Below are 16,039 nucleotides of genomic sequence, written 5' to 3' on the forward strand. Positions count from 1 at the left end.
AGGACAAGGATGAAAACAATATGATTTTCAAAGTTTTTTATTTGTTTTGGTTTAATTTATTGTTTGTTTTTGTTTGTTTGTCTCACTGTTTGTATGTTTATCTTGCAAGAGCCTATAGATGTGAGGGAACATATCTGCAGGCTAATTTTAAACAACATGAGAGAGGTACTAAGTACTAAATAAAACAAAATAAAAAATGTCTTTATTTTAAAAAATAAAACTTTTAGTTTACTTATTAAACTAGGAAGAATATTCCTGAAACATGTGAGTTAAATCGGTCTGCAAAGCATTCATAAATGGAGAACATGTATCTCCTCTAACAAATATTTTAAACATTGTGTTCACTACCAAAAGAGCTAATCAGGGTAGGGAAATTGTCACAATCCCCCCCGCACAGACTAAATACAAGTTACTTTTTAACTTGAAGTCAGAAAAGTAAAACCTGTAAAAGTAAAAATATTGCCATTGTTCTCAGCAGTCTACTGACAAATACGACAAGCTCTCAAAGTCTTTTCAATAAAATGAACCCTGATTTCATGGCGAGCTCCTTGCTTAGGTGGTAATTACCTTTTTTTTTTTTTTTTTTGTGGTACGCGGGCCTCTCACTGCCGTGGCCTCTCCCGTTGTGGAGCACAGGCTCCGGACGCGCAGGCTCAGCGGCCATGGCTCACGGGCCCAGCCGCTCCGCGGTATGTGGGATCTTCGCGGACTGGGGCACGAACCCGTGTCCCCTGCATCGGCAGGCGGACTCTCAACCACTGCGCCACCAGGGAAGCCCGGCAATTAACTTTTGAAACTGGGCTGCTCAATCTGTGGATAGACGCAAACTGTATTGACAGAATTGCTCCACTTTGAAAATCATCTTCAGGATGGAAGAAAGTCCAGCAATGACCTTCTTCAATGCAACACTGCCTGAAGAGTTGCTACTGCTGCTGCTGGTGCCTCGCGGGGCTAAGCCCCAGGCTGGCAGGGTGAGCACTGACCCCAGTGCACTGTGACCACAGGCTCTCCGTGCCCACTCTGGGTCCTGGAGCTGAGGCCACGCTGCATGAGAGGTCCCTGGGCAGGTGCAACTCTCAGTCAACAAGCTGGAAACAGGTTAAAGAGAAGAGAAGACAGTAAAGGTCAAATAGATGCTATCCCAGATAAAATATCAAGGGCTTGTGGACTAGAGCTGGACAATACGTAAAAATGAGGTAACCAGATATCAATAACGTTGAGAATTCAAGATGCTTGTACCACAGCTGAAGACACAGCTTTTCACATGTAGCTGCCGGAAGTTCTGCTTGGGAGCATTCTATTTAGGATTCACTTCTGAGCGGCACTCCTAGATAGTCCTCTTATTTGGTACAGCTAAACTTCTGAATAATCTCAAAATGATGCTTCCAACACCTCCAAGGTTCTGTAGGTGCTTCCAAATCAAAGAAAGGTCTTGTCACGCCTGGTATTATTTTGGTGTTAGCCTATATTATATAACAATTATTTAAAAATTGGTAATCCATATTTGGGCTCAATGATAGCTCTATTAATCTTATTTTATTAACTAGAACATCCTATTCTCCCAACAGGATTAGTGGCTAGAGCTTATTGTACAACCAAAACCAAAATGGGGGCAATGGGTTCTTGGAATCTAATCACCCATGATGAAATAGCCCACTGACCAATTCTCTGATGCAAGATCACCAGGGCGTTTCAACACAGCCTCAACTTTCATAGAGTCAAGTCCTCGTGGTGAGCAGACATCCAAACGCTTAGACTTTTGTAGGACTCAGAATCCTTTTTCTCTTAGCTAGCCTCTTCTTGCCCATTTTCTTTTACACGCATCTGTCCAACTTTGGTAGGCTGTTGAGTTCCAGTAAGAGAAATCCCATTCTGCCTCGTAGCCTCTCCCTTAGGGACTTGGAAAGGGAAGGTAGTGCAGTCCTTTCTGGCCATCTGCCTGGCATGGGACCCCAGGCTTCTTGGGGTACGTCTGACTGGCAACTTTAAAAAATTCTTCCGCAGCATCGAGTGCAATGAGACGGTCCTGCCAAAAAAATTAAAAATACAATTGTTGTCAAGATGGGAACCAAGCCGTGTTCGTGGGAAAACCAATCTAAAAACTACAATATCCATCCTAGAAATAATGATGAGTGAGTAAAACATTTATTAAATTTTTCCCAACAAATTGAGAGACACTCCTTAGCCCTTACTTACATTATCCAAGAAACATTCCACTGCTCTTAACGTCCTTTCAAATCATTTTTCAATCTTAGGTTATACACACAATATTTCTCACATCTCTTTGACCTAGAAATGGTTCAAAAAGCTGACTGCACAGCTAAATTGGCTGAAAAATACAGATAGATTCTTGAGCCACAATGCAAGTCTCAGCCGGTCTAAGTGCAATCCAGAAACCTGAATTTTTAAAGCCCTCCAAGTGATTATGATGTGCTGGCCACGGGGTACCAATGCATAAGATGCCAGAATCGTCTGCCATACCTCATACCATGGTGGAGCTGGTGGTGTCAGAATGCTGAGAATACGGACTAATAGAGAAGCAAAACTTTAGAGCGAAATCAGAGCAGGTGGAGAAAGACATCCACTTACCACAACAAAGAGATATCTCTCCGAAAGCTCCCAACTGGTTGGGAAAATATTGGTCTCTTCAGCCAGTCTCAACAATATCTCCCGAGCTTCCCTTGTGTTTCTAGAATCACTGATGGTGCTGAGTTTTGTCACTGACAACAAAGAGTCTACTTCCTTCTGAAAACCTAAGGTAAAGAGATTGAACCCTCACGTTAATTAGTCATAAGGAAATGATGGTCCTGCAGGAGATTTAGGGACCCAACAGTGGATTAGAAATATGAGAAAACTGAAGCCCAAGGCACCACTGCCTGTGCTGCTTCCCAGCACAGTGAGGTTGGTGGGGTCCTTAATGAAAATTCCCTTGCGATTTCTTCTTACCAGATTTTCTTTGTTAACTTTTTCCTCCGAGTTAAGACTCGGATACTCATCCACTGACTGCATGCTGCCCCTTTTCTCGGTTTGGAAACCCTTCTCCCACTCCCCACTCTTCACCTCCTCCCCTGTTTCCTGAATTCCTAGTTCCCCTGATACCTGCACAATGGTCACCTTCAGGCCCTACTTCTCCAAGCCCAGATTCCCTTCCCCGGGGCAATATGGCTGACTGGTTAAATTACTTACTGCAAAGGTCTAAAAGACTCATAGATTTACCCTTCCTGGGATAACTTACATCATAAAGAGGAGACTATGAAGTCAGAACAATACTGGGTGAGTAAAGAGGGAGAGTTCCACCCCACCCCATCATATCCCAACTAAAGCAACAGCGGCTAGCAACTTGGTACCCCACTTTTGAAAGGTTATGATGCCAAGGTGTCATGTTCTCTTTCAAAGCAGAACGACTGAGGACTTCAAAATTGATAAATTCATTATTCTAAAACATGAAAACAAGCTTACTTTGTAATGTGAGGACCATGTTTATTGTATCACAACCCTGGCAGATTTAAGAAAAATCAATACCCAATATCTACTCTAATACCACAGGTATTTTGCTGTCTCTCTTACAAATAATATTTCTCCCAATCTGCCTTACCTTATAAAGCTATGATTAACTGGCCAATCGCTCCCACATAATGCAATCAATGTACAATGCCCAAAAAGTCAATGGTGGTGCCCATATGATTCCACTGCCCTGTGCTACTCGATACTGAGGACAGATGGAGTAACACATGGCAAAATATGTCCTCAAGAGAGGGTCTGTTGATAACAGAAACATCAGATGTTTATCTGACGACGGGATTGGGAAAATAATTAGTACACAGTAGCCTTAATCAGTCAGTTACTGACATTCCTTCCATAAAAACCATGCTGGAGAAAGTGAAGAGGAATGATCACAACTGGATATTTTTACCATTTCTTAATCACTTTCAGACTCACCTAAATCTTCTAAAATGCGTTTCCATCTATTTCTCACTTCCCTTCGAATCTGTCGCAGGGTGTAGATATCGTAGTTGAGTTTTTGCCACTCCTGTAGGAAAATAAAAATTCAGTTTTATTTTTACATTTTGGCCTAAATCCCTAATTCCCAAAGTTAAGCTGTTTAAGCCTGTGGTTCTCCTCTTCACTAATCTTCAAAACAAATCCCAAAAGAACAGAAGGAGATGGGAAGATGACGTCAACAGGAATACATCAGCTCCATGTCTGGAGAATCTGTTGTATACCAGGTGATATGACACATTACATAAATTATCCTAATTAAACTCTTCACGTTACCTATTCTTTCAACTTCAGTGATAACACCTGTAAAGTAGGGATAACAAGAGTGAACATTCCATTTAAGACAGTTATAAAGATAAAAGGTATAAAAAAACCTTTATATATAAAATACCTGCACACAGTGAGCACCTAATAAAATCTATGTATTACTGAAGCCATTTTATAGATAATGAAACTGAAGCCAGGAAAGGTTAACTGGTTAATCCAGTATCATCCAGCTAACGGGTATCAGAATTGGTGTTTGAATTCAGATCTCACTCCAAAGTTCATGAGAAAAATGACACACAGAGATTTCCCTGGCGGTCCGGTAGTTTAAAAATGGTCCACATCAAAAAAAAAAAAAATCTTTAAAAAAAAAAAGAAAAATGACACACAAAGAATTTGTGTCTTTCTTTGTTATCAGAATAAAGCAGACCTGAAGTAGATCCCAAGTTTCTTGACTTCCAGCCAGTTTCTTTCACCGTATCTCAGCATTGCTCTCATTCATTTATGTTCCCATCATAGGATGAATCTTTCAAGCATTCAGCAGAACTATTAAAAGATTATCATTCTGAAAACTTCAATCTTATGAGTAGTAGGTCCCCAAACAGAACTTGAACCTTTCAGGAGCATTAGAATCTTTACTGAGCTGGGCATTTGTTTTAAATGCCATGGAAATTTGTTTTCAAGGAGACTTCTCTATCGAGAAGGGTCATTTTATAGAGTATACCTTTTCTTCTTGGCAAGAGCATTAACCACACAAGTATCCTAATGCACAGCTTAAAAGAACATCATTCTAAATGCTCAGTTTAAGACTCAAGTTATACGACATTCTGACTCCACTAACCGGAAATGTTTCAATGATGCCATTATTTCCCTACCAAGTTCCTTTCAAGGCTTGCCTCGCTCATCCCTTATCAACTGTCATGACTGGTTAAGAGAAATCAATTTAGCTGCCATTCCCAAACATTTATAGATACCACTTTGAGAAAGAAAAGCTAGCAAAATAAAGCGCGTTTTGTTATGATTGCATTTTAGATCTTGGATCTGAAGATACAAAGGCATCAAAAAGTCATGGATTTCACAAGACTATAATTCAAAAAGATACATGCACCCCTATGTTCATAGCAGCACTATACACAATAGCCAAGACGTGGAAACAACATAAACATCCATCAGCAGATGACTGGATAAAGCAGATGTGGTACATATATACAATGGAATACTCCTCAGCCATAAAAAGAATGAAATAATGCCATTTGCAGCAACATGGATGAACCTAGAGATTATCACACTAAGTGAAGTAAGTCAGAAAGACAAATACCATATGATATCACTTATATGTGGAATCTAAAATATGACACAAATGAACCTATCTATGAAACAGAAACAGACTCACAGACAGAGAACAGACTTGTTATTACCAAGGGGGAGGGGAGAAGCGGGAGGGAAGGATTGGGAGTTTGGGATTAGCAAATGCAAACTATTGCATATAGAATGGATAAACAACAAGGTCCTACTGTAGAGCACAGGGAACTATATTCAATACCCTGTGATAAACCAAAATGGTAAAGAATATGAAAAAGAATGTATATATATGTATAAATGAATCACTTTGCTGTACAGCAGAAATTAACACAACATTGTAAATCAACTATACCTCAATAAAATGAATTTTTTATAAAAAGGTCATGGATTTCAGCAATTTTCTAGAAATCAGGAAGTGGTGAATCTGAGTACTCTCTCCTGGTCCTGTTTTTGACCAAAGGTGTGTATACACATGTGTTTGCATAAGTGTGCAGTGGCTGGGGTCAGGGATGAAGCCTGTGACACTGGAAGGCAACGCTGACTGCGTCATCTCGGAAATAATGCAATCCTGACCTCATCTTCAGCACCATGTTAAAGCACTCCTACCTAATGCCCCACAGACTGTGTAAGTATTCAATACAGTATTGCCATTTTCATTGGATGGGTCGTTCAGTATATACAGCATTTTGGAAAAGAGCACGGGTGTTAGAGCCAGACTTCCCAGGTTTGAATCCCAGCTCCATTATTTATTAACAGCCTAACTTCGGGCAAGTTCATAACCTCACTGTGTGTCAGTGGCCTCATCTGTAATATGGAGATAGTAATACTACCTACCTCTCAGGCTTATCGTGAGGACCAAATGCTTTAATGCAAGCCCTGAAAATGGAGTTTGGCGCACATTCTCCTCCAAAGCAGTGTAGGCACAGTTAAGAAACAGTCTTCCAAGACTCAGGATGATTTCTATTATGAGGATTGAGGACACTATACATGACATTAGGCAGTACCTCATTTGTGAGGACCTCCAGAAGAAAATTTTCTCTGCTCTTGACATTAGGTAGGATTTCACTTTTCCTAAAAAATGTTTCCCTGTTCTGAACATTGTGAATTTTATAACTGATCAGTTTTCCACGCTTACCTGAAAATGTCGAGTCCTTTCATGGAAAACATATAGGATTTTGAAAGCATTTTTGAATTATCAAAATTTTTACTACTTTTTATATCTTTATGTTTTTTCTCTTTTCTCATCTTCTTCTAGTTTGTGCCCTCATTGTATTTTCATGTATGTTACCTTAAGTCCTTTTTGATTAAAAAAAAAAGACTATAGGGCTTCCCTGGTGGCGCAGTGGTTGAGAGTCCACCTGCCGATGCAGGGGATGCGGGTTCGTGCCCCGATCCGGGAAGATCCCGCATGCCGCGGAGCGGCTGGGCCCGTGAGCCATGGCCGCTGAGCCTGTGCGTCCGCAGCCTGTGTTCCGCAATGGGAGAGGCCACAACAGTGAGAGAGGCCCGCGTACCGCAGAAAAAAAAAAAAAAAAAAAAGACTATAAATAAACAAATGATTACACAGAGCAGCACTGTGCTTATTCTCAATGAAATTGACCCTCCTGGCTGGACTAAATGAAAAGTGACCAGGCTTCGACTCACACTTGATTAGAGACCCACACAGTCAATCCACAGATGAGATGCTTTACATATTCACACAACCTTAAATGATGTAACAAACCACTAGGTGGCTTCATTAACTTGCGATTAAAGGTCTCTGCTAATTTTTCTTCTAGCTCCTTAGGCTGATGCCTCAGAACTTCTGTCCTGAAGGAAGTGTAGCCAAATCTCTATTTTTCAGAGACCCATTCATCACTGGGTAATCCAGGCTTCAGACTTTTTTTTTTAATCTTTCTTTTCTTGCTGTCCATCTATCAGTTATTTTGCTATTCCTAAACACTAACACGGAATGTTATACAAATCCATTCCGTTTCAGTGTCTGTTCCTCGGATAAACTGTTAGATGGTGAAGCAACGATGGAACATTTTAAAATCCGCTAAGGATGGAGCCACACACGATGCACGTGATAAGTACCTGTTAGGATTAACAGAATGAAACACTGCATTTCATAAATCCATATTATAACTGTCTTCTTTTGACAGAATAGTCATGGATAATCATATATGAAAGTATTTGAAAGTTCTGTGCAAAATTTAAAGCTCTAAAACCAGAAGAAGCTTGGGCAGAGTTTTAACTAAGTACTGGCTTTTGAAAAAAGAAATAAGAGGGGGATTTGAACTCCTCTTTAACATACGATCCCAAAGGACAGAATCTAAATGTAGCAAATGAGAAACGGTGATGAACAAAATCTTACCCACAACTAAAGAAACTCATTTATTCCCTGGTATTAGAGAAAAGCAAGTCTTATGATGTCCTTCTACATTTTAAAAATTGTACCAATTTTCTTTAGACAAACAATTTGAAAATAACAAGTTAAATATTCTTCACAAGTGACTTGATGCTCAAATCTATTATACATCAAGAGTTAAACTCTTATTTTAAAAAAATCTTTGTTTGCTCATTATTTCTGAAGTAATACATTATGGTCTTTGTGATGCTGTGGCCCGAAACTTTTAACAATGACTACATTAGCAGAGGTGTAATAAAAGAAATCATGCAGATTTAATTTCATAAGGTACCTGAGAACCAAGTCAAACTGAAAAAATGTGATTGAAAACAAGTAACTGAAGACGCTTAGCTTAATTTTTGAGGTTTTTCTCCTCCCTAGTTGTTGGCCAAATCAGATCAGGGTTGCTAGATAAGAAGGATGAGGCCAAACATGAAAGGAGAACAAAGCTCAACCTCCTGCCACCATCAGGAGCTCGGTCTCCTGCAGCTTTCCATCCCATGAGCTTGCCTTGACCTTGAGTTGGGATCATTTTCTCACGCATAAAATTAAAACATTTTATTCATACCTACACTGTGTTAGTGTGAGGTTGTGGAAACATAGCACAATCAAAAAGTACTCTTACTTCTGGTTAAAAAGGTGATTTATACATTTAAAGAAATGTATGCTAACAATAGGTGACATATATATATATTTTGTTATATTCATATTTATGGTTTATTACAGTGAAAGCATACAGATTAAATTCAGTAAAGCCAAAAGGCACATAGAGTGGAGTCCAGGAGAGACCCAGGCACAGGCTTCCAGTTGTCTCTCCCATGGAGTCATATAGACAGTACTTAGTTTTCCTAGCAATGATGTGTAACAATAGGTGACATATATTTTAAAATCATCTTATACTCTTAGGAACAACTTCAAAAGAGATTAATTTATTTTTAATTATAAAAATAATATAGGGCTTCCCTGGTGGCGCAGTGGTTGAGAGTCCGCCTGCCGATGCAGGGGATATGGGTTCGTGACCCGGTCCCGGAAGATCCCACATGCCGCGGAGCGGCTGGGCCCGTGAGCCATGGCCGCTGAGCCTGCGCATCCGGAGCGTGTGCTCCACAACGGGAGAGGCCACAACAGTGAGAGGCCCGCGTACCGCAAAAATAAATAAAATAAAATAAAATAAAATAATCACATAGAAATAAAAATTCAAAGAGAACAGAGGGTACAAAATGAAAACTAAAAGTTTACTTTCTCACTCTCTTTTTTTGCCTTATTCCTCAGAAGTAGCTACTTCTGAACCTTTTTTTTCTTCCTCCTCCCCTCCCTCTCTCTTCTTCCTCCTTCTCCTTTCTCTTTTTCTTCTTCTCTGATAGCTACTTCCATAACTCCTCCAAATATTAGGTTTACACTTCCAATCTCATATGCATTGACTTTAAAATTTCTTTGTGCTCTCTGCTATGGACAAAGAGCGCTATTTAGCTCTTCCCTCTCTCTCTCTCTCTCTCTCTCTCTCTCTCTCTCTCTCTCTCATTGCAAGGGAGACAGGACAAGTGGGGACACAGATTCTCATTAGTATTTGGACAAATCACGATCTATCCCCTGGGGCTGGCACACTGTGGCCCCAAACAAAATCTGGGTTCTAGTAGCAAAAAGGAAAGATGTGATACAGACACTGGGGCAACTGATCTGTCTGCCATGAGCAGACATTTGACGTTTGCTTCTCCAAGATATATTTTCCCCTTCTCTCATCAGTCTGTCAAGTTTACCCCAATTTTCCTTTAGAGAGCAGTTATATTCTCAGCTCTAAGACTGGACACTGATTGGCTTAAGCTAATCAACTCAACCCTGCAACATATTAGAACCAACAGGAAATATTTTAAAATACCAATGCATGGGATCCACCTCCCAGAGCAATGAAATCAGAATCCTTTGAAGGGGTGCCAGGCTTGAAATCCAATAACTTAAGGCAATCAGCATATCCCATTGGCTCAGGTATGGGCACAGCACCCAATTCAAGCCAAGGAGATGCAACAAAATCCATGGGGCTTCTGGGATGATTGGGAGTGGTGTTCTCTCTTCCCCTGGAGGATGGGGACCGAGAAATGGTCCCATCACTTTTACTACACTGAGAAGAGCCAGCTTAAAGAAAAATCAACATTCGGAAGAGGACAAAGACGAAAGTATCACATAGAGGTAGAGCCTAAGGCCATCCTGGGCCTCAGGATCAAACTTCATCTGAAGTCAGTCCTGTTTCTGGAACTCTGTTACCTAAGCTAATGCCATTCTGGTTTAGACAACTGGAGTTCTCTTTCTGGTCCTTACATCTGAAAGATTCACGTTATAAAGCCCACTCATTGAGTACATACACAAAAAGGTAATTATAAATATAGCATAAAATATTAATCTCACATTTTCCCACCTCTAACCCCTGGGGAAAAATGTTCAGCATATCGAGCTGTTTAGCTGGGAATGGATATGGCTTACAGAGAATGCAGTATTAATGGCTCTACCTAGGGTTCAACCATTCCGTCCCAGGAGTGACTTAGGCAATGACACAGATATAACAGCAGTCCTTTTCTGCATCCAGGGATTGCTTTATGGTCCCTCCCCTGAATTCTGTCCGCCAGAGCAGAGCTTCTCAACTCTCACAAGACTGTTGCTATAACAGGGGAAAGGAGATGGCTTATACCTCATTGGCTAATTTCTTCCAAAAATCTGGAGGAGAAGGGTCTAATTATCATTTGCTTAACCACTCAATTTCCTTAATTGCAAAGATATGTTGAACACTTTTGGCTGGATATAATGATCTATTCAAAGTTAACTTTTGATTCATAATAACTTTCAGCCAAAATCTATCCACCACCTGGAACCCAAGCATTAAGATGATCATGTCTTTTGTCTTGCTTGGATAGTGAAAAGCCATCTTCAGAGGAAGATGCTCATATCCAGGCTTAAATCTGCTTCATCTCCTTTATTTCATACCCTCAAATCAGATCATCACAAACTTAAGTTTAAGGAATGGTCCTTATTATATTTGATCTGCATAAAAACCCAGCCAAGAAGGTCCTTCCCAGATTTTACATGAAGTGAGGTAACTTTCCCTACGTTCAACTGCCAGTAGCAGCCAAGTCAGAATTCAAATCTAAGTACATCTAATTCCAAGACCCATACACCCTTAATAAAAGGAAATAAAAGAGTAACTACTTATTGTTGCTTCCCTGACCCAGCTTCTTTTTCCTTATGCATTTATTGTTTGTTTATTTAAGTTAGGTAATACAGTCATATGATTCACAATTCAAAATGCACTACAGACTGTCCCTCAGCCACCAGTGTCCTCTCCACAAGTAATAAATGTTACCAATTTCTCCGGTACCCTTCCATTTTTTCTCATAAATGGTAGCAAACTATACCCTGTACTTTTCACTTAATAATATATTTTAGCAATCATTCTGTACCAGAATATAAGGTTCCAGATACTTCTTTAACTTGACTTTTTGACCATCTGGTATAGACAGAAACAAAATTACAATAAACATATATACTTGTTTTATAGAAAATGGTCTCCTAAAAAAATTACAATATTTTCCTAAATGTGCCTCAAAAGTAGAAAATGCCTTAAGACATTTTACTTCCTAGTGATTCTTTCTAACATCACTATCAAAAAGTACCAAGTAGGGACTTCCTTGGCAGCCCGGTGGTTAAGACTCTGTACTTCCACTGCAGGGGGCACGCGTTCGATCCCTGGTTGGGGAACTAAGATCCTGCATGCCATGTGGCACAGCCAAAAAAAAAAAAAAGTACCAAGTACCCACATGTATCATACACTGTATACATCCCTTTGGGAAGTCCCACTTCAACTCAACACTGACATTAAAAGAAGACTCCATACAATTGTGGCTATAATAACACTGTATTGCAAAAATTAAACATCGAAATCAGGGAACTGCAAAATGAAGAGTAACCAAATACTTTTACTTGAAAGTGATAGCTTTTTGGTAAAATGAATTCTTTGAACATTGTAACTGTTATCTCTTCCCTTTCAACTTTCACTAATTCGTATCGTCTTATGCTACTTTCTATTTAAAATGAAGAGAGAGTCTCCAAAAGGTAGAAAAATCATATTGACTTCTTCTCCCATTTTGCTTTCTGCTTTTCATTCTGCCTACAGCTTTCTTTCATTTTGTAGGTAGTGGGAAATTTCAGATAAGTAAGAGAAAGACATGTACTACATGGGGGGGTGGGAGGTATATCTGGATTTTAACAGGCCCCTAACAGGTTCTCTCATGTTTGCTTTTCACAGAGAAATGTGAAATGGATAACGCAGGCTCGGGTAGTTTTGCAGCTACTGAAGAGTACTCAAAACTGTTGATGTCAGCCTGGAGGAAGGTTTTTAATAATGCAGGAAAGGGCTCGGTTTCCGTTTCAGGGCCTAGTCATTTTTATCACTGACTTCATGAGGTCAAAGGTCACAAAAGTAGCAGAGATAACTAACACGGAATGTGAGAATCAAGGTGTGAAACATATAACAAATAAGGCCTAGGACATTAAAAACTGTAGGTCGAAATATATTAGCAGCAGCTCATGTGGAAGACACATCCTTTACATCTGGTCCTTTGGCTATGTTGACATTTTTCAACCTAAGAATCGGATGTATTTTATTTGCTCCTAATAACAAGAACTAATAACCTTACTTATTCCTTACTCTGCTAAGCCTTCTTAGTGTTAGTAGAGCCACAGAAAGAAGATCGATGTTGGAAGGAACGCTCTATCCAGAATGAAGGTTTTGCAAGATGATGAGCTCTCCATCACTGGGGCTGTAATCTATAATTTCTATACTTTGGTAGAAATGTATAATTTATATTTCATAACTTCTAGAAATTTGTATTTTATACTATATAACTTATAACTTCTAGAAATATAATTTCTATAGGCTCTTTCAACATAATGTATTCTTTCTGTGTCACCTGGAAAAATCTAAAAAGCATCTGAAGGAATTTACAACAAAAGAGAGAGAGAGAGAGAGACAGAGAGCACAGCAGACAGACAGACAGATAGATGATATTTACAGAGGACTTACTACTTCCCAGATACTGCTCTAAGCTCTTTATATGTATTTACTTAGTTAATTCTCATAATATGACGTTACTCCATGAGATGAATATGATTATAACATCTGAAGAACAAGGGAACTGAGGCTCGGGGAGGTGAAGTGCTTGCTCAGGTGTGCACTCCAGTAAGTGAGGAGCTGGGATTTCAGACCCAGGCAGTCTGGTTGTAGGGCCAACACTGTCCACACTGTCCCTTCAAACTGGAAGGGAGGGGGTGTGTGCGCAAGGTAGGAAGCGAGGGAAGGACGAAAGAGCAGATACTTAGAACAGAGACCGACCTGAAGGAGGAACTAAGAAAACACCATTGAAATCCTTGAAGCAAAACAAACTTTTCTAGAAGCAAAGTATTCCCAGGCTCTAGCCAAGACTGCAGCCAGGTCCAGGAACGTCCTTCCCCACGGCTGACTCCCTGGGACGTTGTGCTCCGGTCCTTCCTTTGGGGACTTCGGTTCTGCTTCCCCTCCTCGGAACGGGTGGAAGGACCTCAGCCACCTCCCACTTTCCCCACCCCCCCTCCACAGGCCCTCCCGTCCACCTGGCTCCAAGTCATCTCCGAGTGAGACAAAGGCAAAACCACTCCCTTCGAGATGCGGACAGGGTGGGCAGCTCACTGCCAAGGTCTGAGATTATGAAGACAAAGTTGAAAAGGTGAATGTTTGGAACCAGGCTGTGCTTGTCTGCAACACAGGGAGCTGTGAGACTGCTCATGCTTTTCTGAAACTAAGCTTCAGGTTTCAGGACTGGGGAAAACCCTGGGCTTCTTAGACTCACCTACCTACTGGGTGTTTCCTCTGCTCCCTCCCTTGATGCCCCATCGCTCATTTCAGAAGGAGACCCCTGGAAAAGTCCCCGGAGAGCTGGCGGCCCTCTCCTCCCAGGCTTACAAGATGACAGGGTCACAAGACGCCTAATTCAGAAACCCAGCCAAGGTCCCGACGGCCGATGGGCTCAGGCGACCAGCTGCAGTTTCCCTGGCTCACGTGACGGGCTTCCACCTTCCAGAGGTAAGCAGCTGGCACCTTTGAACAAACACCCGAAAGCTCGAACCTCAGATGCCGAAGCCAAGAAAAAGAATTCTGCAAGAAACTAGCTCCCTCTTCCTGAGAGGACAGCTGGTTTCACTGACGCACTAGCCAGGATGCCCTTCCCTTTACCCCGAGGCTTCCTCAAATGCCACGTCGTTCTCCACCCTCCCTTCTTTGCCACGTGGCTTTGAAGGGAGCTTCCATAGCTGTTCTCACTTCCTCCTCAGCTCCTTACTCACCAGTCCCTGGCAATCGGCCTTTCAGATCTGCAACCCATGGCAAGTGCCAAAGTACTGTCCCCACCTTCTCAGCTCAGTAGTGACTGAACAGGGACGCCCTTTCCTAAAGCACTGAATGCTGATGGCCTCCCCTTCTTCCCGTGCCTCCCCAGGTTTCTGCGGGAGAGGTGAAAAGGAATGAGCGTCTACTAAGTACCCCTCAGGACACTTAGTGGGGTGGACGTTAATCCCACCATACTTGGGAGGAAAGGTCTGGTGCTTCCCTGGAGTCAGCCAGCAGGAGGTCTGAGATTCGGACCGTTGCCTCTAAGACGCCTCTTTCAGCTTATCTCCCTCACCCTTCTTCTACCCTTTGCAGGATCCTCTTCTTCCTCTGCCTCTTCTTTTCATGCAGTCCTTTCCCAAGGCTCTGTCTTGGACCTTCTCATCTCCACCTGCCTGGATAATTTCCCCTAACTCCCTAGCTTCTGTTGTCACTACTTCCCTGCCGGTGACTCCCAAGTCTCCTTCTGTTGCCCTGACCCCAAGCCTCAGCTCCAGGTCTCCAATGCACCCCTTCTGCCGGACACCCCCACATGTGGATGGGAGGCTGACCAGGCCACTCGACAGAGCCCAATCTGACTCCCCACTGGCCTCCACCAAGCCAGTCCCCGCCCTCTGACACTCCCGACGTGGTCATCTGCTACTCACTCCCCTTCCATCCCACCTTCCACATGCAAATCAGTCACTGCATCCTGCTGCTTCGGCCTCTGTCACAAGATTCCCGTCTTTTCTCTCCCCACTGCCGCAGCCTTCATTGGACTGAACGGCTCCAATAAAGGTCCCTCTGCTTCCAGAAGCTAACTCCTCCAGTCTCCTCCCAACCAGCTATCTTCCCAAAGGTCAGACTGGGTCATTTCCCTCCCAGAGAACTCCAGTGGTGCCCCACCACTTACTGAAAATTTCAATCCTGGACAGGCCCCTCCATCTTGACCCTGTGTGCCTCTGACCACGTTCACTCCCGCCCGCGTTTCACTGCCGTCTCTTACTCACTCTTCCAGGCTCAGCTCAAATGCCACCACCTTGAGAAGCCTTCGCCTTTCTTACCAGTTGAAAATAACTGTCGCTTCTTTTGAAATTCCTCGGCCCCTTTATGGGAACTGCTGTGGAGTTATTTACTGTTGAGATAGTTATATAGGCATTGTAATGTCTCTTTTACTGCTAGACTGTGGGCTCCATGGATACAAGAACCTGGATTCCTCCATGTCGTATACAGTCCTCTGTACACAGCCGGCGTCCCAATGGGTTGGCTGAAATGCAAATGAATATGACAATTCACAGAAAGGCCACCTTCTGCTGGTGACTGAGTGCCTGCTTTGAATCTAGAAAGCAGCACTAAATTTTATCAGGAAAAGCCACGTGGCTTCTAATCCATGTGTATTCTGAACAAGGCAGGTTTATATAATCAAGATATTTTGATCCCCATATTTTTGGGAAACAGAATAAATTCAAGAACGATGAAATAAAACAAAATCATCCATTCACCTCTCCTGCTCTGTGCTGGTCAAGCATCTGGTATTTGAAAAGTACTTTTCACAGGTCTCTTTAAATAATAATAGATATGGAGGCTGCGCTGTGAGGCAGGCACCATCCCGGGCCCTCTACACGTGTCCTTCCTTTCATTAGAAAATCCGACGAGATGGGTTTATGGATCCCTTTCTAGAGACGTGTTAAGTGAGACCC

General features: G+C 41.9%; 1 protein-coding gene across 2 annotated transcripts in view; it reads right to left on the bottom strand.

The window, feature by feature from the left end:
- Positions 1–1,891: 1,891 nt before the first annotated feature.
- MREG (melanoregulin) overlaps positions 1,892–16,039 on the bottom strand; it is a 65,773-nt gene continuing 51,625 nt past the window's right edge. For both annotated transcript variants that reach the window (XM_065881026.1, XM_065881025.1), the window contains 3 exons: positions 3,940–4,030; positions 2,590–2,753; positions 1,892–2,026 (listed from right to left, as the gene is read on the bottom strand). In XM_065881026.1, the coding sequence (XP_065737098.1) occupies positions 1,892–2,026; positions 2,590–2,753; positions 3,940–4,030 (390 nt within the window). The remainder of the gene's footprint in view (positions 2,027–2,589; positions 2,754–3,939; positions 4,031–16,039) is intronic.

The sequence above is a fragment of the Phocoena phocoena genome, chromosome 7 (genome assembly GCF_963924675.1).
Source record: "Phocoena phocoena chromosome 7, mPhoPho1.1, whole genome shotgun sequence".
NCBI classification, from domain to species: domain Eukaryota; kingdom Metazoa; phylum Chordata; class Mammalia; order Artiodactyla; family Phocoenidae; genus Phocoena; species Phocoena phocoena.